Source organism: Bombyx mori, chromosome 11 (assembly GCF_030269925.1).
Source record: "Bombyx mori chromosome 11, ASM3026992v2".
NCBI lineage: Eukaryota > Metazoa > Arthropoda > Insecta > Lepidoptera > Bombycidae > Bombyx > Bombyx mori.
This window is the reverse complement of record NC_085117.1, coordinates 15,196,078-15,220,884: the sequence shown is the minus strand read 5'-3', so window position 1 is coordinate 15,220,884 and position 24,807 is coordinate 15,196,078. Positions and strand designations below refer to the sequence as shown.

The 24,807-nt window shown below is 35.5% G+C and overlaps 3 protein-coding genes and 1 long non-coding RNA gene across 8 annotated transcripts; 3 read left to right on the top strand and 1 right to left on the bottom strand.

Moving 5' to 3' along the window:
• The first annotated feature begins 2 nt into the window (after positions 1 to 2).
• Positions 3 to 4,276, top strand: LOC134199722 (uncharacterized). Its single transcript, XM_062671232.1, has 2 exons — positions 3 to 332; positions 2,150 to 4,276. Exon 2 carries the CDS (start codon positions 2,368 to 2,370, stop codon positions 3,469 to 3,471), a length of 1,104 nt encoding a protein of 367 aa, XP_062527216.1. The 5' UTR covers positions 3 to 332; positions 2,150 to 2,367; the 3' UTR covers positions 3,472 to 4,276.
• Positions 3,220 to 6,840, bottom strand: LOC134199725 (uncharacterized). 2 transcript variants are annotated; one of them, XR_009974336.1, is made up of 4 exons: positions 6,438 to 6,840; positions 5,106 to 5,291; positions 4,401 to 4,602; positions 3,220 to 4,151 (listed from the first exon to the last, which is right to left on the bottom strand). It is a non-coding gene; the product is annotated as an uncharacterized LOC134199725 (long non-coding RNA). The 2 variants fall into 2 exon arrangements; XR_009974335.1 differs by having other exon boundaries at positions 3,220 to 4,602; positions 6,438 to 6,835.
• A 1,934-nt stretch (positions 6,841 to 8,774) lies between these two features.
• Positions 8,775 to 15,938, top strand: SNF (U1 small nuclear ribonucleoprotein A). Of its 4 annotated transcripts, XR_009974146.1 has the most exons (7): positions 8,775 to 8,931; positions 9,016 to 9,117; positions 10,404 to 10,642; positions 10,735 to 11,003; positions 11,203 to 11,363; positions 12,116 to 12,207; positions 14,377 to 15,938. XR_009974146.1 is itself a non-coding variant. In XM_062670837.1 (6 exons), the coding sequence occupies exons 2-5, from the start codon at positions 9,114 to 9,116 to the stop codon at positions 11,360 to 11,362; spliced, it is 672 nt and encodes a 223-aa protein (XP_062526821.1). In that variant the 5' UTR covers positions 8,775 to 8,931; positions 9,016 to 9,113; the 3' UTR covers position 11,363; positions 12,116 to 12,932.
• Positions 15,939 to 15,986: 48 nt separating this feature from the next.
• LOC101744627 (integrin-linked protein kinase) lies at positions 15,987 to 24,609 on the top strand. Its single transcript, XM_004932885.5, has 8 exons — positions 15,987 to 16,130; positions 17,150 to 17,315; positions 17,846 to 18,030; positions 18,937 to 19,106; positions 19,594 to 19,739; positions 20,270 to 20,494; positions 21,188 to 21,376; positions 22,153 to 24,609. Exons 1-8 carry the CDS (start codon positions 16,042 to 16,044, stop codon positions 22,339 to 22,341), a joined length of 1,359 nt encoding a protein of 452 aa, XP_004932942.1. The 5' UTR covers positions 15,987 to 16,041; the 3' UTR covers positions 22,342 to 24,609.
• The last annotated feature ends 198 nt before the right edge of the window (positions 24,610 to 24,807 follow it).

Here is a 24,807-nt window from a genome sequence, read left to right as displayed (position 1 = left end):
GTTTTGGCGGGAACGCTAGGAGTGAAGTTGTGTGATTTGTTTTATTTTGTATATTTAGTGTTTCTTCAGGTTTAAATGTGGAATAACGGTGGTTTATTAACTGTTTAATATCTGCAAAAGTGCACAAGGGTGGGAAAATGAAATAAAGCCGCTGGACGTAACTTCTCGGGATCCTCCAAAAAGTCCGCTGAAAAAATCTCAGTAAATGACCACTATTTTACTGAGATTATATTTCATCCCATATCATCTCGTTTCATTTAATTTCATTCCAGTTGATTAATCTCCCAAATTAATCATTTTCATTTACTTGACTTAAAGATCTTAGTTACCAGGTCATAAAACTCCATAAATAATACCTACTCTCCATAGATAATACCTTAGATATTTTTTTTTGTACAAATTTTCCTTATTTGGAAAGGCAAGGGGATCTAAGCCCATACAGCCTATATACCATAGATACTTGATAAGTATTGGAAGACTCTCGGTACAGGTAGACAGTAAATGTAGATCTTTGATTATTTTAATTTAATTAAAAACAGTGCTACAATACTTTAACGTTCTCACAAACTCTAGCTCTCAATGCTAAAATACTAGCCCATTCCCAATCTCTGTGGGTATACACCAAGGCTCGGCTCTGAGTACTTTTTTGTTCAGTGTACTACTAGACTAACTAGACGACGGAACCGACGGAACGATAAAGATAGATGACGAACTTGTCGTAAAGACAAGTAAATTCAAGTACTTAGAGTTTGTGTTTCACGAGTTCGAGTAACGAGCGTCCTGTGCAACCGCAGGGTTCCGGTAAAGCTAAAAGGCTTCGTGTACAAGTACATCATTCGACCAGTCCTATTCTATGGCAGCGAATCATGGCCGGCCTTCGTAAGACATGTTTCGAAACTGCACGTTACTGTAATGAAGCTGCTGCGGTTGATGTGTGGCGTTACACGACTAGATCACATTCCTAACGACTACATCAACGGCAGCGTTGGAGTTCATAACGTAGCAGATGAGCTGCACGAAATTCATCTACGATAGTACGGCCATATAAACCATAGGACCCCAGACTACGTCGGAAATAGATACCTCAACTTCTATGTACCAGGTTCAAGATCCCGCGGTAGGCCCAAGAAATGCTGGTTGGATGTGGCAAAAGCAGATTGGAGGAGAATAACCTCGCCCAGAAGGATGTCCAAGGCCGACCAAAGTGGAGAAGTTTAAGTAGGAAAGCGAACCCTGACACTAGACCGGGAAAACGCTAGGAAAAGAAGAAAAAGTGCACACCAGATGGGGCATTTTCTATAGTAGCGTAGTTTAGTTAGTGCTTCTTCAAGTTTAACAATCAACCTGGACAAATAATAAATTAACAAATAAAACAATTCACACAACATCGTTCTTCGCGTTTCCGCTAGAAAATTCTGTTGATTTCATTTTTCTAATAATAGACACCGTTTTGGCATTGAAAAGATTTGAATGTTTGGGGTACGTTTCTTCTAGCAGATGGTTGGTAAACGAGAAAAAATTTATATATGAAAAGAATATCTATGGTTAGACCATCTGTCGCTTGAGATTAGGTCATTGCCGCTTCAATGCTCATTTGTTTCGAATCAATGTTTTGTCTTCTCCAGTTTGTAATTACTGCAATAACGATATACAGTCCCTTGATCACATTTTCTTTAGTTGTTCTGCTTTTTCACTGGATAGATTAGTGTTTATTGACCGTCTGCTGTGTATATATGGAAACGCTGAGGACATCCCGCGTACTCTTCAGCTATTATTAAGAAATCAAGAAAGTTTTAAGCCAATTTTTGAATTTATAGATTCAACAGTTGGAGATATCTAAAAATGGGATTACAAGGATTTGACGAAGTTATGGCTCCGTCCATAACATTATGATAATTTATTTATTAATTTTTTTATTCTAGCTAAGATTTAAAAAAGTCTTGAACTTGGATTTGACAGTAAAACTCGAATTTGCCATTTTACAAGGATTGGAAAATATATAAGACTTGGCTTCGGCCTTATTGAAATTTTTATTTCAGGAAGAAATTATAAAGGACTTGGCTTCGGCCTTAATGACATTTTTATTTCAGGATATATTAATATATATCATATAAGACCTGGCTTCGGCTTTTTTGAAAAATTATTTCAGAGAATATATAGAGCAGACAAGGCAGTATGGGCTTAGATCCCCTTGCCTTTCCTAACAAGGAAAAATTGTACCAAAAAAAATATATCTATGGTTAGCACTTTTTGGCGGGAAGTCAAACCTATTAGGCGGAATTTTTTGAAAGAAAATTTTCACAAGTTGTTTTTACCAGGAATTTGTAACCAGGCATATAATCTCACTATTTATAGGTGAGCTTCAACATGAGGGGCAAGCGCAAAAAGCGCAAAGCCGACGATCTACATCAAGATGTGGCAAGTGTCGACGACTCAGATACTTCGACCGATACTGCTGAAACTGATAAGTATACCATTTATAAATCGGAAAATTACTGCCGTCAGTATCCAGAAGATGGCGGTAATTTTGAATATATTGTAATATATGAAAGTTCCGAAACCAGGCCAATAGGCGACAGAGACCTCATGTCCCTTGGCGCTTCATTGAAACGAGGCAACAAGGGCATAAAAAGATTTAAGAGAATAAACAAATACAAAATCGGAGCTATATTCGAGCGGCCAGGGTTAGCTAATAGCGCCCTATATAATACCAAAACATTAAAGGACCTGCACCTAAAAGCATCAATTCCCGCTTTACTCACTGAAACTACTGGTGTAATTCGAAATGTTCCCACTTATATGTCGAACAAAAACATATATAATGGATTATCAAGTTCCAGAGATGTAGTTTCCGTGCGTCGACTTATGCGTCGAGGCCGCGATGAGGACGGCAAATCGTGTTTGCTGCCCACCCAAACAGTTGCCTTAACTTTCGCCTGCCCTACATTACCAGACAGTGTTGATATAGATTCATGGTACTTCGAGGTAAGCCTATACATTCCACCAGTTAGCCAATGCCTGCGTTGTCTACGCTACGGTCATATCGGCAAATTTTGTAAGAATTCGCAAAAATGCACCATCTGCGGTGAAGAACACCTATACAGAGACTGCCCTAAAGATCCCAAGGAAGCCATTTGTGTTCACTGCAGTGGCAATCACATAGCAATTTCTTCAGATTGCCCTATTAAGAAAAAAAAAATTGAAGAAAATAGAACTAAATACCAAAAAGTTGCATACGCCGATTTATTCAATGAGAAGTCTTTTCCAACATTAAACAAGTCTAAACCAACTGATAATATAAAAAACCTCCTACAGTGCGATGACTTTGTAAACTTACTTATTTCTTCTATTATCAAAATAATATCTCTCAACAAGTCTGACGAAACGCCTGTTACTTCTGCAGGCATCAAAAGCATTCTATTAGATACTTTCAGTACAAACAAAAACAGAAATAAACTTAAAACCACTTAATTTTTTTATGGACCACTTGAATATAATTCAGTGGAATGCTCAAAGTCTATCTAGTAATAAACATGCTTTTACATATTTCCTTTACAATAATGATATACATATTGCTTTAATTTCTGAAACATGGTTAAAACCCGAAAAAAAATTTAATATCAAAGGTTACAAAATAGAAAGATTAGATATTGGTAGCAACCATAATGGTGTTGCTATACTTATAAAAAATAATTTAAACTATATTAGATTAAATACATTACATGATGATTCTTTGCAGAACATAGCTATTAGATTACAGTTCAACAATGAAGAAATCTCTATTGTTAGCTTCTATAGTCCTACTTCAGCTGCCTCGCAAAATTTTACTTATACACATATCAATAATTTGATTGATTCTCTTCCAAAGCCCTTGCTATTGGCAGGTGATTTTAATGCTCATCATACAATGTGGGGTTGCACTTCGAATAATGGTCGTGGTACAACACTACATAGTATTATTGAAGATAGTGATCTTTGTATACTCAATGATGGACAAGCCACCACTGTGGGTTCCCACAAATGGCGTCCCAATGCATTAGATCTCACAATTGTTTCATCATCACTATCACTTCGTTGCAACTGGTCTGTTCACAATGATCCAATGGGCAGCTATCACTTGCCAACTGTCACTAGCATCTTGTTCAGCTATTCTGAAAATACAAATAACAAAGCAAGTCAGGGTAATTTTTCCAAACCAAGCTACGTAAATGTTGACTGGTTCAAGTATAAACAAATTGTTGACTCCAAAATTTTAGATCACACTTTCGATTTTTCCGATCCCATTCTTTCATACACCATTTTTTGTAATATTTTATTGGAAAGTGTCAATGATGCTAACACGAAACCAAAAAACATAACCTTATCACACAACACAAATCACAAAAAAAGGCTATGTCTACCTTGGTGGAATCAGACCTGTACTGCTGCCATAGAACAGTGTCGCAAGGTTTATTTGCAATTCAAATCAGATCCTTCTATGGAAAACTATATCTCATTTAAAAAACAACAAGCACTTAAAAAACTTTCACTTAATAAAGAAAGAGAAGCTTCTTGGACAGCTTTTTGTGAGTTACTCAACAGACAAACGCCATTATCGACCATCTGGAAAACAATAAGAAAATTTAACAAAACCTATCACAACAATAATAATAAAAGCTTTACAAATAGCAGTTGGATACAAGATTTTTTAAATAAATTTTCATCAAACCCCCAGTCACAGGTCAATTTCAATATCCATGTATCAAACACACATACACACAATGAATTTCTTACTAAAAGTTTTACTTTACCTGAACTACATAGTGCTCTCAACTCTAGACGCGATACGGCCTTTGGTTTGGATAATATTTCATACAAAATGCTAAAGAATCTCTCAGTTGACGTGAAAAAAATGTTAATTCTCATATTAAACCTACTTTGGAATGCATCTCTGATCCCACCGGAGTGGAAAATTGATTGCCTTGTACCAATATTAAAACCAGGCAAAGATAACACAAATCACAATTCATACCGACCTATAGCTCTGACATCTTGTTTTGGTAAACTTTTTGAGCAAATGTTAAAACAAAGATTAGAGTTCTATATAGAATCAAATAAATTATTACCTTCAAATCAATTTGGTTTCCGTAGAGGTTTTTCTGCTGCTGAAAGTATGAATAATCTTTACTTAGATATTCATAGTGCATTTGCATATAACAGATTCCTTGTCTGTGTTTTTCTTGATATTGTTGGAGCATTTAATAATGTTGACCATAAAGTTCTCACTAGAGAGCTATTGACTCTTGGCATACCTGTTAAAATAATTGCTTGGATTTTTTATTTTTTACATGGCCGACAAGTATATGTTAAATTTAATAATAATTTATACGGTCCAAAACCCTCTTATTTGGGAGTTTGTCAAGGTGGAATACTTAGTCCATTATTGTTTATTCTGTATATTCATAAATTAAATATTGTTCTTGGTCCAGAAGTCACAAACTTACAATATGCTGATGATTTAGCTGTGTACTGCTCAGAATCTAACATGGTAATAGCAGAAAACAAATTAAACACAGCTTTAAAAAAATTAAAAGTTTACTTTAATTACTTAAAATTGGATATAAGTTTGAGTAAATCGAAAGTAGTGGTTTTTAGTAGATCTAGAAATTTATGTGCTAACTTATATTATAATGATAACTTAATCCCTATGGTTGATGAATTTAAATTTCTTGGTGTAATATTTACCAAGAATTTATCTTGGAATAAGCATGTTTATGACTTGTCAGACAGAGCTTCTAAAGCCTTCAATATTCTTAAGCCTCTTGCAAGGACATCATGGGGTGCTGACCCTAAAATTTTACTTATGTTGCACAAATCTATAGTCCGATCTCATTTTGAGTACAGCTATTTTTGTTACGCATCAAATTCCATTCTTATTAAAAAGCTTGAAATTATCCAAAACAACAGTTTGCGATTAATAACTGGTGCCATGAAAACCACACCAATAATATCTATGCAAGTAGAATGTAACGTCCCACCATTACATCTAAGATTCAAATTTTTAAAATTTAAATTTCTTCTTAAGCTCTTTGCTATTTCACATCATGCACTATTGCGAAAACTTCAGCATTCCCAAACTATTCCTTCTTCCATTAATTCCCCAAAATACCCTTTCATTCTTCTTCACTTCTCGAATTTTATGGCGTTTGTTGAGCAATATAACATTTACAAAGCAGTTGATAAATGGGCTTGTTATGAAGATACATTTGAGAGTAAATTCTGTGCTATGCGTATATCTATAAATAATGACCTTAAATCTAAAGAAGACTTTGATCAACACATAACCGAATGGCCCGATTTTCACTGTATTTATACTGACGCCTCAAAATCAGATCAAGGAGTATCACTAGCCTATTATCACAACAATATTAAGGTTGGATATGGATTTGGTTTACCACCTTCATCCAGCATTTTCACAGCAGAAGCACTTGCTATATTGCATGCCTTGAAATATATAAAAGAAGACATATGTGCCAGAAAACAGAATAAGTGGCTTATCGTCAGTGACAGTATGTCAGTTCTTTTCAACCTTCAAAATAATTGCTTTAGCAATAGAATAAACCATGTCATCTATCACATTAAAAAACTTTGGACGGATTTGCGTAACCAAAATATCACTGTTGAATTCACATGGACTCCAGCACATTGTGGAGTAGGGATGTCGATCTCAAATCGATTAATCGAAGAATCGATTTCTCGGACCAAATAAATCGATTTTTTAAATCGATATGTCGTACTGAATCGATTCAGTGAATCGATATTTTACCCTTGAAAATCGACTTTCGACTTTTTCTGTTTTGGTAAAAAAAAAAAAAAATTTAGAATTAGCTGAATGTACTCAAAATATTACGGCATTGCCAGTTAAATGTTTAATTACTTAAAAACTCGCGAGATGGCGGTATGTTTAGTTTTCGTCGCTTCTCTTTAGTAAAAAAAAGTTACGTTGGTAATCTTTGACTTTGTTGATTGATATTGCGTCATTGTTTTGTCTTGTTATTATTCATTCATTTGTTTATATATATGCCTTGATTGGCTGATTGTTGTAATATACATACTGTCATTAGGGAAATAAATATTTATTTCTATGTAGTGTTTGTTACGGAATAAAAATTCATTTTACTGACCATGTAGCCTGTTCTCGAGCAATAAATAGAATAAATACTTCAATTTTAGATATTCAATCACAGCAATAACTTCCACAAAATAATAGTGAAGAATTCGACGCAATAGAAGGGACTGATTTAGAAAAAGGAATTTGGGATTTTCATAAGTTGCTTGTCAAAAAGCAACTCTCTACATGTAATACACTTGCACTGGAAAGTCAAGGCTTAAACGAATAGTTTAAACACTATTTATCACAGGCAGTTGTTCACCTAAAGTATGATCCTATACTTTATTGGCAAGAACAAAAAAACTCTATTTATCACCATGTTCACTCAATAGCCGTGATGTATATGAGTATCGTAGGATCATCTGTTCCCTGTGAGCGCCTTTTTTCGATTGCCGGCAACATCGCAAGTGATGAGCGGAACCGCTTGGATCCCATTAGACTTGACAAATTGTTGTTTTTAAAAAACTTAGATATGAAGCATTGGGAACTATAAGCTATTGTTATCTACTCTCTTAACTTTTTAATGTAACAAATACATTTAGAAATTAAATGTCTTCTTTTATATCTGATCTGATATTTTGATATGGTAATAAAAATAATTGTAATTATCGAATTCCCTGAACTAATAAATTCCTGATTTTACTGATAAGAGATCCCAGAGATTGTTTATTATGGTATCATTTTTGTTTTTCATAAAATGGATTTATATTTAAATTGTAAATACAAATTTGAAAAAAATCGATTTTTTAGAAATCGATTTATTAGACCTCGATTTTTTTATGAATCGATTTATCAGGTTACGATTCGAATCGATTTAAAAATCGATCTTTTTTGGAAAGAATCGCCATTCCTATTGTGGAGTGGTGGGCAATGAAAAAGTTGATAATTTTGCAAAATCAATAAATAACTTGGGTGGCCAGATTAAAAATATTTCAATTCCATGGCAAGACCTAATTCCTGATATTCGTCAACAAATTAATAAAGATTGGCTCGAAAACAGAAGGCATATGAATGAAACCAAAGGTAAATGGTATGCTGAAATAAATAATGAAATCGGTATTAAACCCTGGTTCGCTAGGAGCAAATATTTCTGTAAAAGGAAGTTCTACACACAGATTTGTAGACTGAGATTTGGTCATTGCAAATTTAGCGCTCACCTTTACCGAATGAAAATAACTTCATCACCAAATTGTAATAAATGCTCACTAAATGAAGAACAAACTTTACATCATATTTTTTTCACATGTCCAGCTTTTAATATTCATCGCATCCTATTTATTGATAAACTGCAAGAGGTTTATAAGGATAGCATCCCGCCTTCTCTTCAAGAATTGCTTAAGTGCCCTGCAAGTTTTAGAGCAGTATATGAATACATTACCTCTACTTTCGGAGACTTATAATGGAGAACACAAATTTTGACTTTATAGTCAGATTATCCAAGAAACACGATTGCGACAACTCTCAACCGAAACAAATGGGAAAAAAAAAAAAAAAAATCTGAATAGACATTTACACGGATTTGAAAAATATTTATAAATGAAGAATACTAAACAATTGGCTTTTTTGCCTTGAAACATAAAATTATATATGAAAATATTAAACTTAAGAATTGGCTGTATGGCTTAGTTCCTTTGCCTTTCTCTTCGAGAAAAACCTTACTACTACTACTATCTATGGTTAGAATGTTAGCTAGGGACCTTCGCTAGAAGTAATAGTGTTCTGTGCTAGGGACGCGCCTGTTTCAACGAAAACTGCCTAGACCTGTAAAAAGAATTTGGAAGGTAAAAACTTTTACAATACCTACTTATGCCTAACTAAACATTTTAATCCAAAGGTAATACATTTAGTATGTTTTATTCTTGCAGTATCCAATTTGATTCCGCCTTCACTCACATTGGTTCAATCGAATTCGTTCCTTGTCACGCCTCTCGTATAAAAAACAAAACTTAGTTTTGTAATCAAAATGAGTAAGTACAAACACAAATACATTTAATAATTTTATCTATTATTCATCTTATTAATTATCACATTATTCACGATAGTTTAAAACTAACGTAACAAAAGAAAACTTATAACCTATAAAGTTTATTTTATTTATTGAGGAATAACAAACGGTGATGAGATGAAACAGTAATTTCACTACTTCACAATAAAAGTTAACTGTAGCCAACTACAATATTTGACTGATGACCATCAACTAACTTTTGTGACAGATGTTCGTTGAACCTATCTGCAATCTATCAAGACTATCGCAATTTTCTGCAATCCCATTCAAAAATATTGTTAAGTACATATCCATGATGGGCTTTTCTAAAACTTTTTTGAAATCAGTGTATACATCTACCTCCAGATTGTTTTAAATATTCTCTAATATCTATTTTAATGCTTTGGATTCCCACTTTACAAATCTATATTGTTCAAGTATGATGATATTATGGAGAAGAGTTTATATAAAATTACGAATCGATTTTGAGTTTTGACTAGGTGAACAGAATTGATACATCTGTAATGCTCAATGTCATATCTTGAGCATCCCAAATGAACTGGTGTTATGTTTTCACACCTCTAGAAATATAAACAGATACTTACTATACATTAAATACATATTGATGCTTGAAAGGCAAACGTGACTAAGCGACAATAACAGCTTTGTACATAAATTATAGGCAATCACCATATTCGATGCGCAAAAAACATATATTTCTATATCTATTAAAATAATTAAATCCTATACCTAGATTCGTTAAAATAGAATTCAGGTATTTCAACTTTAAATTAGTCTACTGTAAAGTTCACGCATCGTCTCTTAGTCATGTTTGCCTTTCAAGCGTCGATGTATAGAGTACTAACATATCGATGCCTCCAACTAACACTACTCTAACTCCAAATTCGTAGGTTTACAGGAGGAGAGTTTAAACGAAAAAAGTTGATAAATATATCTGCAATAATAAAGATTTTATGATTTTTTTTTGTGTAACTAGCTGATTTACTCTTGCATCAAACCTCATTAATAATGAATTTGTAATACTTTTAAAATAGTGAAGCGATTTGCGTGAAAAACGAAAATTTCAAAATTTTGAGTTAGAGTAGTGTTCATTGGAGGCAGCAATATGGAATTATATCTGTGAAGTTAGAGAACACATCATGAACTAAGCCACTCAATGAATGTAAATCATCTTTTTGGCTAAAAATTAAGCATAAATAAATTGCAATACTAAAATATTTGTATTTCATAAACATCAACTTTTTTCAGCAATGGATATAAGACCCAACCATACCATTTATATCAATAATCTCAATGAAAAGATTAAAAAAGAAGAATTAAAGAAGTCACTTTATGCAATATTTTCACAATTTGGTCAAATATTGGATATAGTAGCAATGAAAACCTTAAAAATGCGTGGTCAAGCATTTGTTATTTTCAAGGAAATTTCAAGTGCCACTGTTGCTTTGCGGAGCATGCAAGGATTTCCATTCTATGATAAACCAATGGTAATGTTTCTAAATAAAAATGTCAAGATCAAAATAAATTTATCTAATTGCACAATTTGCTAGTTCGATTTACACAAAACTTTATTTTACAGAGAATTCAGTATTCAAAAATTGATAGTGATATAATAGCAAAAAGTAAAGGAACATTTCAAGAACGACCTAAACGTCCAAAGCTACCTAAAGGTACTGATGATGGGAAGAAAAAGAAAAACAAAGATCCTAGCAGACTTATTGGGCATGGTATCCCTGGTGCTGGTATCCTAAACAATGTTAATGCGGAACAACCTCCCAACCAAATTCTGTTCTTGACAAACCTTCCAGATGAAACTTCAGAGATGATGTTATCAATGTTGTTCAATCAGTAAGTTCACATTCACTTCATTCAAAAAGTAATTTTTATCATCAAATAAGACAATAAAATACACAAAACAATAAAAGCAAAAATTCTAAAGTGTGCAGTTTTAGAGAATTGGAACTCTCACATTCTCATTACTGAAGTTACAAAGATACTTTTTAAATTTTAAGTAACTTATAATTTATCAATAAATTATATTTTTTAGGTTCCCAGGCTTTAAGGAGGTTCGTCTTGTGCCAAACAGGCATGATATCGCTTTTGTTGAATTCGGAAATGAAATGCAATCTGCAGCAGCCAAAGAAGCATTACAAGGATTCAAAATAACACCAACACATGCAATGAAGATTACTTTTGCTAAGAAATAGTGTAATGTAAAACATGTAATTTTAAGTATAAATAAATTGAGAAACTGAGAACTGTTTTGAGCATTGCACTCCGCCTAAACAGCTCTCTGATCTGGCTGTGATATTATCGTGATAGTTTAGAAGTGTAGTTTACTTTGTAGCCTTAAGAATATCATCCGAGACTTAAACCCAACCTGAAAATAAAACAAAGTAGTGTTGTATGCACCACTGTCGTATGTATTTCTGCAATGAATTTTCTTTGTAATTTGAAGGGTAGTCTTCACATGATGCATTGAGACTTCATATTATGATGTCTGGGCTCATGTAACCATTTATTACCAGAAGGGCAGTGAGCCTTTGCCTATCGTATACAGCAACAAAAATAAACTATACCAACAAATCTCAGAATGATACATTTTTTCCCTTTCGTAATCATTGGTTGCCATTAATAAATAATGAACTTTAAAATAAATAATGGAATAGCTCATGTGGTGATGTTCCATCAAAATATTCGCTACTTTCATTACCTATAAGTAAGTATGTGTTTTAAGAGGATTGCTGTTTGCTGAGTGTTGCAGTGAGTTTAGCATTGAATTCTCGTTATTACACGACTTCAATAGGAGACTTCAGTGCTAAACTCGGTAGAACTTAAAGAGGAAGAAGAGTATAGGAAAATTCGGATTAGACCAAAGGAGCCATAAAGGCTAAGCCAAACCCTTTCAAATTACATTCAACAGCACAAATTGTGTACTATGAATATGTTCTTACTTCCAGAATAAAGACCAAAGGTTGGGGACGTGGAGGAGTCCAGGCGGGAAAACCAAAAACCAAATCGACAACATACTGAGTTTAGATGCTTAAACATGGCAAGTACATACAGAAAGTGACCATAGGATTTTAAGAGCCCACTTAACATTGGAATTAAAACTAACGCAGAAGACTTATTGATTCCATTATCCCTTTAACCCATAGACACAGACCACTAAGTTTCTCGCCGGATATTCTCAGTGGGTCGCGTTTCCGATCCAACGGTAGATTCTGCGAAGCACTGCTCTTGCTAGGGCCAGTATTAACAACACTCCCTGTTTGAGCCTCGTCAGTTCACCTACACGTCAAGGAGAATCTGAAATAGCCTCTCAAGGCTATCAGTATAGATAGGAAAAAAAGTCGGGACGATTGTATTCCGTGCATTTTTCCTTAACTTGTAGAGTGTGGATATGGTTGATCGAGGAAAGGACGCCGCGGAATCTAACCTGTTCTATTGGTTGTGATGAGCCAAATTTGTTAGAAAGGCGCAAAGTAATAACTTTGGTAAATAATTTGTAAATATGACTCAGGTATCGGTCGGTAATTATAGTCGGATTTTTAATTAGACGAAGCCAGCTGACAGTAGCTAATGTCACTTTGTGAAATAATGTTGCTATATTTAAAGTAATAGTGATGCGTTCAGTTCTCGTTCAATCACATGAATGAACAATGAGTGTGAAGAGTTAATCATTAATTTCAAACTATAAAAGAATATTATTTATATTTTACAATAAAATTGTATTAAAGTGCTCCAATATATGTTACTAGTAGTATGTAACTACAATCAGTTTTTTTATTTTCATTACATACCTATAATTGTTATATTTTATACATCTATAATTTCAACTATATGATGTATTGGAAATAGGACAGTCTTACAAACTTCCTCGCAATGGTTTTCTTAATGTTTAAAACACTCGGTATTCAGTACAGGTAGATACTATAGGAACATAATATTTCGTCGAAAACTCGTTGGTATGTACAAAGCACGCCTAAAATTCGAACCCCGTACCCGATATCGGCAATTCGGCACACCAACTATTCACTAGAGTCTAGTGAATAGTTGGTGTGCCGAATTGCCTAGTGACTAGACAATCGAGGCAATTTCATTAATTCAGGAGTTTTTTCAATCGTTCACTTTGTCACAACACTATTTTTATTTCATCAAAAACTGACAACACAGCAAACGTCAGTTGACTTCGTCTAATAAAAAATCCGACTATAGTGTGTTTGGTGGTATTGAAATTTTTATGCAATAGCATGACTATTGCATTTTTCCAAGCCTATGGAACCGCACCTTCGAAATAACCGTATTGAACACCACTTGGTAGGTACCTAAGTGCTGTTCAATAAGGTTCCTAAGGAACCATGGTGCTCCGACGGCTATCCTGCAATAATGGGATTGAATGACTTGAAGAGGTTTCAAGTTGATGCGGGCCGCGTGAGCGAGCACTACGCTTGCATAGGTCATAACGGGGGTCCCCTGACAGTAGCCTTTGTAGATTATGAAAAGGCTTTTGATACAGTCGAGCACTGGGTGGTAATATACTCTCTACAGAGATCACTAATCGACACGAGTTAAGTGGAGGCATTCAAATCGGTCTACCAGGATGCTATTCTACAAGTAAAGAAGCATTCTTACTGGTAGGACGTCTTGTGAGTCCGCACGGGTAGGTACCACCACCCTGTCTGTTTCTGCCGTGAAGTGGTAAACACGTTTCGGTTTGAAGGGCGCGGCAGCCGTTGTATTGTTAAAAGTGAGACCTTACAACTCATGTCTCAAGGTGGGTGGCAGCATTTACGTTGTAGATGTCTATGGGTTCCGGTAACCACTTGACATCAGGTGGGCCACGAGCCTGGCATCTCATCTAAGCAATAAAAAAAAACATTCAAGTTAGAGGCCTAAAAATACAGAGAGTGGAGATTCATACATACATACATACTCATATTTCTGGTCTCGATAGAACCAGACAGGAACGGGAGATAAAGCACCGCACACAGCTTGAATGCGCTGCTTTCGGTAAACTGACAGAGGTACTAAAGGGGAATACACCTATGAAAATGAAGCGTCGACATTCGAACAATGTGTCTTTTTTTATTGCCCTTGTAGGCAAACGAGCATACGGCCCATCTGATGGTGAATGGTTATCGTTGCCCATGGACTATAGCAATGCCAGGGGCAAAGCCAAGCCGCTGCCTATCGTTCAATCCCGTTCTCCCTGTTATAGTATATGGGGCCGAGACATGGACGCTCACAAAGCAAACTATGACCAAAATGCAAGTCATCAGTCAAAGAACCATGGAACGGGCTATTCTGGGCATTTCTCTACGAGATAGGGTGCGCAATACCGAAATGTGCAGAAGAACTGGTGTGACTGACATAGCCAAAGTGATTGCTCGCAGAAAGTGGAAGTCGGCCGGCCACATGTGCCGTAGCACTGACAATCGGTGGGGCACAAAAGTATTAGCGTGAAGGCCCTGTACTGAACATGGGCAGAGAACAAATGAGGTGGACCGACGACCTGGTCAAAATAGCTGGCAAGGACTGAATGTGAAAAGCAAGAGACCAAAAAGAATGGAATGCATTTGAAGAGACATACACTCAGCATTGGGAAGACACTTGAAGATGATGATGTGTTTCAAAGTGGAATGTTAGACTGAATATTGATTGTATTCTAAAAAAATCTTGAAACAGTCAAAGCTTGAAGAACATTTAAATTAGTGTTATTTTTACAAAGATGCAGTAGACGTCATACAAGTAGTAGGTGTATATTCTGTGGACTGGGAACGAATGAAGTGAAGTGGACTTTTTGGCGGGAACGCGAGGAGTGAAGTTGTGTGATTTGTTTTATTTTGTCTATTTAATATTTCTTCAGGTTTTAATTTGTAATTACCAGTGGTCGGAGTAGGTAGATTGATTTTTTATACTTTCGTCAAGATATTATAATATCGACATGCCATTTTATCCATAATGATTATTTTTTTAAATTGAAAAAAAATGTTTAATACTCATCGGATAAAATTTCTATATTTATGAGATAACAAAAACCCTGTCTAAGTTTTGTCTCATACTGACAAGCGTCATTTCTAATTCAACAGAAAGGGACAAAATACGGTGTAACTATTCCAAGGCGTTTTTGCATAAAATAAAATACTAATTTCTTTCACCATTAGCTAGCACTGGTAGCGTAGATTAATATTATTAATACATTTTTCACCTTAAACACAGATTCACGCTAATTTCAAAATTCCGGAACAAATATCACAATAAATATGAAGTTCCGGTATTTTGGAGGCATATCCATATTATCCTCTACGTTTGAAGTCAACGACCTTAAATCGATCTACCTAGTCCGACCTCTAGTAATAACGGTGATTTATTAACTGTTTAATATCTGTGAAAGTGCACAAACGTGGGAAAATAAAACAAAGCTACTGGACGTGATTTCTCGGGATCCTCCAAAAAGTCCAATGAAAAAATCTTAGTAAATGACCACAATTTTACTGAGATTATATTTCATCCCATATCATCACATCTCATATCATTTAATTTCATCACAGTTGATTAATGTCTCAAATTAATCGTCGTCATTTCATTTCACTCCATATTATAATTTTTCATAAAAATAAGAATATAAATTAAAATAAGACTTGACTTAAAAGTTTCAGTTACCAGGTCATAAAAACTCTTTAAAAAAAAATAAAAAAAAATGTAATCACAGAATTCACAGATAACATATTTACAATTTATAATATTATGTTAAATTAAAAATATTGGAACAGTACATAATTTTTCTTTAATTTCAACGTTTAAATTACATTCTTTACCTAAATTAACCGTTTAGTTAATAGTTTAAAAAAAATCGTGTCCGTTGTTTAAAGCGATTTAAGAAATGGAAGATATATTTCAATGGTGTAGAGAAGGAAATGCTTTGCAAGTAAGAGTTTGGCTCGATGATACCGAACATGATATGAATCAAGGGTGAGTTTAAAGTGTTTTAGGTTTTTTTAGTCCTTAAAGTTTTTGCTACGACCAGATGGTCAAGATATGTTGTCACGCCCACAGCGGAGTGTACAAACACGTCAGCTCCCACAAAAATATCATAAGTATGTAACAGCTATGAGGTCATTTATATACTGTTCGACAAATTAGCATCTAAATTATCAAGAAAAACTACAATTGCAGGAATTTGAAAAGTAATTTCAAATAAACTACAAAACATTATGTGCAAAAAACTTCCTAATTAAATGAATTGTACAAATGAGAGATCTTCAAATGAAAAAACGATTTTACGATTATGCAGTCTTCTACCTGAATGTAGATCTAATCAAAGATCAATTTAAAATTGCTCCTCATTATGTGCACATATAGTATATTAACATGGATTTTCTATTCTAATTAAAGTTTTATATTTCCTCTTATTTCTGCTGCATGAGTCACAACAGTCCTATACCTTTAGTTAACACAACAATTTTCCTGTTCCTATGTTATTGCTGCTTAGTTTTTTATTGTATAGGTGGGTGAATGTGCAAGTGACCCAATTAGTTTTGTTTAGCCTTCAAATTGTAATGTGTAACTGCTCTATAGCATAAACTTGTTTTTTTAATATTCCAAATATTAGTGTTATTTACAAAACTTAATTGATTTTATTAGTATTATTACCAATACAGTATAAAATAAAAATAATATTTTTTCAAAAAAACAAATTGAAAATTTAAATGGAAAACATTTTGCATACTTATGTGTGTGTTAGAACTCATTCTTGCAATAGGTCTTTGATATTTTACAAATAAAAATAGGCTGTATTATTCACTAAAAACACTTCATCACTTTATTATTATTATTTATGACTTAATGCATTCAACATAACTCAAGAAAAATGTTTCATAATATCCAAGTATATTTAATTTTGAAACTATTTCCAAAAGTGAAATCATCCTATTGGCTATTTATTATTCATATATCTATGATTAATAATTATAATGAGAAAATAATTCTAGCGATGATCATGGCTTCAGTCCACTTCATTGGGCTTGCAAAGAAGGGCACCTTAAGATTGTAGAAATGCTGATTAAGCGTGGAGCAAGAATTAACGTGACTAATATGGGAGATGATACACCTCTGCATCTGTCAGCTGCCCATGGTCACAGACCTGTTGTGCAATTGGTAATTTCTCATGAATATTATTTATGCATGTTTAATCTGATTGATCAAGGAGCCTTTTTTTATTTTTATTGCTTAGATGGGTGGACGAGCTCACAGCACACCTGGTGTTAAGTGGTTACTGGAGCCCATAGACATCTACAATGTAAATGCGCCACCCACCTTGAGATATAAGTTCTAAGGTCTCGGTATAGTTACAACGGCTATCCCACCCTACAAACCGAAACGCATTCGTGCTCTTCGTCTCTTTGGGTTTACTCTATCCGCTATCAATATTATGTTTTGTATTTTATTTCTTTTCGTGTTATTTTCTAAATTTAAGGAATATTGCATGGCTCATTAGGTGATGAAACTGAACTGCTTGGCTCTATCAAATCTCATAATGGAGGTGACATCTATAACAAATACATTTCAATTAAATTGTTTTTGTAAAAAATATTATTATTTGTACTGTTTCTATAACTTAAAAATAATCCGAAACAAAGTATGATTGGCGCATGCAATTCATGATATTCATTTAAATTTATTTTCAGCTTTTACAAAACAGAGTAGATGTGAATTTCACAAATGAGCATGGGAACTCGCCACTTCATTATGCTTGCTTCTGGGGCTACAATGCTATAGCTGAAGATCTAGTCCTTGCTGGTGCTCTTGTTTCAATAGCGAACAAGTATGGTGATACACCTCTAGACAAAACGAGAGGTCAACTTGTACAAAGGTAAAGAGTTTTTTAAGGATTCAATTTTATGTTTTGTTTCATATAATTTTCTTTATTAGACCAAGTTTTCTTTAAAACTATCTAGCCTCCTGAGTTTCTCTCGGGATTTTCTCAGCGGAACTGACTCTGAGTTGTTAGACTCTCATTAGAGGCCCTCAGGCAGTTGTTAGCAAACCATTCCCTTTCAGATGAAGCCAAGAGATTACATTAAAGTCGTTGTGGCTTAAAGGATAAGAGGTCCGGTGCATATGTAGCGATGCATCGATGTTCGAATCTCGCCAGCGGGTACGAATTTTTTTAATGAAATACGTACTTTAAAATGTTCACGATTGACTTGGTGAAGGAACAACATCGTGCAATATAAATCAAACCTGCAAAATTATAATTTGCGTAATTACTGGTGGTAGGACGTCTTGTGAGTCCGCACGGGTAGGTACCATCACTCTGCCTATTTCTGCCGTGAAGCGATAATGCGTTTCGGTTTGAAGGGCGGGGCAGCCGTTGTACTGTTAAAAGTGAAGCCTTACAACTCATGTCTCAAGGTCATGTCCTGTCATTGTTAAATGAAAAAGGGCCCGGACAAGGACAAGCGCTTCATTAAAAAAAATGTCAATAAAAACCTTTTAATACCACAGGTACTATATTGTAATCTATACTAATATATAAATTTATAGTGGTTTTTACGGATGTTCCGTTATAACTACTGAACCATGCATCTGATTGACTTGGTATCCATGTAGAAAATACATGTACTTAATGAATAGGCTAATATTTATATGAGTGTTGCACTCCCTACACCACGGCGTTAATGATGAGAATGTTTGTGGGGGTGAGAAATAATAATGTTAATTTTAAATGCCCAATGAAGCGGTCGGGTACAGCTAGTGTACTAATATAACTTTACAGGTTGCACGAGCTAGCTACTCAACAGGGGCAAGACCTGAAGAAAATACAATTTAAGGACCAGTCCTGGCTTGGCTACAAGACTCGCAGCCGTGACGCCACGCTCTCACGCCATAAGGGCATTAACATCAATGAGTTAGCACTGCACACCCAAATCGCTGTGACTCCTTCAGGTAATGGATATAGGAATAATAGAGCAATAATTTCATCAAGATATAATATATTCTTTACTAACTTTTATAAGTGATAATATACTAGTAGGTTATGGACACACTAATGCAACATCTATACATATAAATAAAATTAGAGTGTCTGTTTGTAGTATTGAAATAACCGCTTTTTACTACATGCATATGAATATATATACGGTACATACACCAAAATAACATTTTTTACAATTTTTGTCTGTTTGTCTGTCTGTCTGTTCCGGCTAAACTCTGGAACGGCTGCACCGATTTGGACGAGACTCACTGATAGGTAGCTGATGATATAAGGATTTTTTTAGAATAGCTTCGCCCCATGGTGCCATCCGCGATACAACAATAATCGCAGGTAACATCGCGGGACTCAGCTATCAATAATAAAATTTTATGTTTCCGAAGCCAAGCGAGGGCGGGTCGCTAGTGTCAATATAAAAATAACTCTTATTCTTTATTTTAGGTGAAACATGGAGAGGCAGATGGCAAAAGAACGACATTGTGGCGAAGATATTAGCCATAAGGGAATGCACGCCTCGTATACAACGAGATTTCAATGAAGAATTTCCTAAATTGAGAATATTTTCTCATCCCAATATTTTGCCAGTGGTAAGTTGGGCGTTTGATTTTAATATACCTTCTTATTACTGTTGAATCACTCTTAGTACAACACATGTTCAATTTTTTGTCTCATGACTATTTTTAGACAATTAATAAATCTTAATTTAAAATGTATTGAGGAACAAAGGAACCATTATTATTTAAAGTTTAACAGAAAACACTATCTTATTTGACGCCTAAACAAGCAACTTAAACTGGTGGTAGAACCTCTTGTGATTCTGCGCGGGTAGGTACCACCACCCCGCCTATTTCTGTCGTGAAGCAGTAATGCGTTTCGGTTTGAAGGGTGGGGCAGCCGTTATAACTATACTGAGATCTTAGAACTCATATCTCAAGGTGGGTGGCGCATTTACGTTGTAGATGTCTATGGGCCTCAGTAACCACTTACCACCAGGTGGGCTGTGAGCTCGTCCACCCTTCTAAGCAATAAAAAAAAAGCACGTGGAACGGGAAAAATTGCGGTCGTGGGCGTGATCGTTGTGAAGATTAAGGTTGGACTAAGGTGCGCGTTGGGTCAGGTCGGGTGCTGCGTGTCGCCGCCGTCACTGGTGGTGATCTCGCAGTACATGTCGTGGGGCTCGCTGCACGCGCTGCTGCACGGCGGCGCGGGCGGGCGCGTGGTGGTGGACGCGGCGGCGGCGCTGCGGCTGGCGCACGACGTGGCGCGCGGCATGCGCTACCTGCACTCGCTGCAGCGGGACACCATCCTGCCCGCCTACCATCTCAACAGCAAACACATCATGGTACGGCCGTACTCCCCACCTTCTTCTTTTTTTTAAATTTTTGTTGGCTCCGGCACGGTTTGTGCATTAGCCAGCGTCAAGTAATAAGATTTTTATAATTCGCCGTTTTTAATTATTTACAGGTTATGAAAAATAAAAACGAAGGAAACTAATCGCGATATAACGAAAATGATTAAACACGAATTGAATTTACAAATGAGATGATATGTGATGAATTTTAAGCTCAGTAAAAGAGACTTTTTGGAGGGTGGCGTGTGCGCGCATGGCGTCGCGTCCGATGTTCATAGTGTGATTCTGGTCTATAGAAAACGATACATTTGATTCGACTCGACACGCATCGCGTTTCATCGGGTCGCGTCACGTTTTAATAATGATTTTCCGCCTTTAATCTCCTCCAAATTGTATTTCCAAATATAGTATGTGCTTTTAAACAAACTATGAAATTAACATCCTATCGCTTTAGAGTGTCAGAAAAAAAAAGTCTACCACCGGTTTGAAAACGCGACCCACTGAGAAGATTAGAGAAACTCAGTGGGCTGTGTCTGTAGGTTAATTTACTCGTCGAACCCTTGTGCCGAGTGCTTGCGGTACCTAAAAGCACTGTTAATGGATCGGGCGGATCTGTAATGACGTTTTTAAGGCAAGAAATTGTAATACAATAATATAAAAATAATAATTAATTGTGTCGTACAGATCGACGAAGACCTGACGGCCCGCATCAACATGGCGGACGCGAAGTTTTCGTTCCAAGAGCGCGGGCGGGTGTACGCGCCGGCGTGGATGGCCCCCGAGGCTCTGCTCAAGCCGGCCGCCAAGCGGAACTGGGAGGCCGCAGACATGTGGAGCTTCGCCGTGCTGTTGTGGGAGCTGGCCACCAGAGAGGTTTTATTTTTATTTTTTATTGCTTAGATGGGTGGATGAGCTCACAGCCCACCTGGTGTTAAGTGTTTACTGGAGCCCATAGACATTTACAACGTAAATGGTCCATCCACCTTGAGATATAAGTTCTAAGATCTCAGTATAGTTATAACGGCTACCCCACCCTTCAAACCGAAGCGCATTACTGCTATAAAGTAGATATAGGCAGGGTGGTGGTACCTACCCGCGCGGAGTCACAAGAGGTCCTACTACCATTATATAATGTTATGCGCTGGGGTTCGGGATAACTAAAAAGCTCCACCAAAGCACAAATTAAAACTGTATTAGCACTTAGAACACTCACTACTTCGCTTCAGGTGATCCGTTCGCTGTTTCGCTTCGAGTAGTTCCGAATGCTAACTAATCACGTACCATCTCCGCAACGCTTTTATAGTCGATACGACATCCCTAGAACTGTCGAGATCATTCTTCACAAGTCGAACACTTCGACGCGTGGAAGTCAATCGTGAACATTTGTTGAGTACGTATTTCATTAGAAAAATTGGTACCCGCCCGGGATTCGAACATCGGTGCATCGCTCAACACGTATGCACCGGACGTCTTATCCTTTAGGGCGCGACGACTTCAGACGTGCTCCTGTGATAACATAAATATAATTGGGAGTCTAAAATCTAGGGATAGCCAAAACCATTTTGTGATGCGACTGAAAAATGTTTTGTGATACGACTTCGCAAAATCATGATTAGTTTCTCTCAAAAACGTATTAATTTTATACGCAGATACCATTCGCGGATCTGTCACCAATGGAGTGCGGCATGAAGATAGCGCTTGAAGGTCTTCGTATAAGCATACCTCCGGGCGTGTCGCCTCACATCTCGAAACTCATCAAGATCTGCATGAACGAGGATCCCGGGAAACGACCATCTTTCGAAATGATCCTACCGATTTTAGAGAAGATGAAACGCTGATTTTGTTGAACGACACAATTAATCCGTTTTAATTTGGTAACTTTTTTTCCTCAAATGGTTTTGATACGTTTTTTTTTACTTCATTAAGGCAATGGCATCTTGAAGATTAAACACTATAGAGATGTGTCATGTGTTGTTAATACTCGTTGACCAGATCTAATATATTTTTAAATTGACAATAAAGTCATTGCCTTATCTATTTAAAAATAATACAATACCCAATGGCTTCATTATGTAAAAAATCCTACGTATTACCGAACAACTAAAACAATTGTTTAATACGTGTAACAAAAACATGAAAGCACTTAAAGGTTTTTCTAGCAGCCATTATTTTTAATTTTTTGTTGCGTAATCGTTCTATTTAGATTGTGTTCAGATTATTTTGATTTATGTTTTAATGGTAATGAAAATGTAACATTAACACGAGAAATGTTTTATAAATGCTAATATTTAAATCGGTGCTAAAATATATAATACTAAAATAAGTAAGCTTTATAATATTAAATGGTGTATTTTGAAAAATATATATGTATTATGAAATTAACGTAATAATAATATATTTCATACCCGCCGAGGTCAATATTAATTTTATAAATAAGTGCCATTTTTCTAGATCCAAGCATCACGTTGAATGAAGGAAAATTCGCATAGAGATTCGTCTTGAGTTTTTTTGTATTTATAAATACATAATATACTCAGGTCAACTAACAGACATTATTTTCAGATGAATTATCTAAATAGAACTTGTCAAAAAATGGTCTACAAAGATTTATATACATACATATTATATGCATTAGAAGCAATTGAAATTTGAAATGTTCTATTGGATAAGTTAAAATCATGTCATGTCAATCATCATCAATGCCTCTCATGCCTTCAATGTTGTCTTGTCAAATAACTATTAAATAGTATTTATTTAGAGAATCTCTGTCTTACAATAATAGCTTATAAATGTATCTTAAAATGTTATTCAAATGTGAAATGTGACATAAGCGTGCCTTAATACTGTTAATGAGGTCTTGATTTGTAGTAATCTAATCCTAATATATTATAAAATTAATGTGTGTTTTTTTGTTTAACCGGGTCTGTACGCCCGCTAGTTATCCGATATTTTAAAGCTACGTTTTTTTTTGCTATAGCTTCACCAACTTACGATGGGTGGCACTGGTCCAAGAAACATAACGTGTATTTTGAAGTGAAACTTCTAATGCGACTTCCAACAAGGTTGCGTTAAACGTTTAACGCTCCTGGGGAGGGGGAATAGAAAGAGACAGAGCGAGAGTGAATGAGTGGCACTCGAACGCATGCGCGTAGTATACTTGTTAAAGGCCAGCGCGAGCGTTAGCAACGAGTAGCGTCTAATATTTTAATGAAGTATTTAAAAAAAAATACTGGGTGTTAGGAGATCGCTTCCGCAAAACGAAGACAGACAATAGTGCTAATGACACCTTTGATGATGGGACGGAAAAAAAATATTTCATTTCTGTTTTTTTTTAGTAGAGTAACGTATTTTTCATGAAACTATCGTTTCATTTAGCTGTACTAACATAGGACTGGAGCGTAAATAATGCTAGTAAGAAGTTTTACAAATATGATTTTTTTTTAAATCAGGATTGATTTTTTCCGTCCCATCATGAAAGGTGTCATTACTACTATCGTCTGTCTTCATTTTCGGAAGTGGTCTGCTAACACCCAGTATATTTATTTTTCTATCTATGATATAATTGTTGAAGATGTCGCATCTCTTATACACAGCATTCCCTATTACAAGAGTAATCTGATTTAAGGATGAATGAAGAAAACCACAATACTACACATCGAAAAAGAAGTTTCACTTCATTCACGTGTACCAAGTTGTACGCGCACCATTTTTTGTATAATATCACGCGCTATGTTGCTTCCTTAAGCAAAAAGCCAGATCAGTTCCCCGGGAGAGTCGAGGGAGTAGAGGGAGTGGGTTGGTTTCTTAGTTGACCACGCATCGATGTTCTTGATGACCCTAAATAGTGGTTTAAATGTCTCTCTTCAAACGAGATAAGGTACTTTACACTCTAGATCTGACCGTCTCCGGTATAGCCGGTGGCGATACATAGAGGTAACTACCCATCATAATATATATATTTTGTTTTGTTGTCTTCGGCAACAAAAAAAAATGGCAATTTTATAATAATACAGTTGTGTAATTTAACAACTAACTATAACTAAACTAAAACTAATACATATTTTTATGTAATAAAATGTTCAATATATGGTTGTTTTTTTAAAATAGCTGCAGATTTGCTTTTTTTCCTTTTTTCCCCTCTAGTATTAAATATGTGGGATTCCCATTACACGAAGACAGTTAATAAATTGAACGAAAAAAAAACAATTGTAAGTAATTGCAGTACGATTTGCTCATAATATACTATTTGATTGAGCTTCAGTGCGTAGTACGCACTTGTTCTTGGATCAACAATAACTGTGTTC

Bases quoted from the DNA above. Each gene is read 5' to 3' on its own strand.
- SNF (XM_062670837.1), top strand. The intron at 10,643-10,734 runs GTAATGTTTCTA...TTTATTTTACAG, and splicing joins CATTCTATGATAAACCAATG to AGAATTCAGTATTCAAAAAT. The intron at 11,004-11,202 runs GTAAGTTCACAT...TATATTTTTTAG, and splicing joins TTATCAATGTTGTTCAATCA to GTTCCCAGGCTTTAAGGAGG.
- LOC101744627 (XM_004932885.5), top strand. From the start codon at position 16,042: ATGGAAGATATATTTCAATGGTGTAGAGAAGGAAATGCTTTGCAAGTA. The intron at 18,031-18,936 runs GTAAAGAGTTTT...ATAACTTTACAG, and splicing joins AGAGGTCAACTTGTACAAAG to GTTGCACGAGCTAGCTACTC. The intron at 21,377-22,152 runs GTTTTATTTTTA...TTTTATACGCAG, and splicing joins GGGAGCTGGCCACCAGAGAG to ATACCATTCGCGGATCTGTC.
- LOC134199722 (XM_062671232.1), top strand. From the start codon at position 2,368: ATGAGGGGCAAGCGCAAAAAGCGCAAAGCCGACGATCTACATCAAGAT.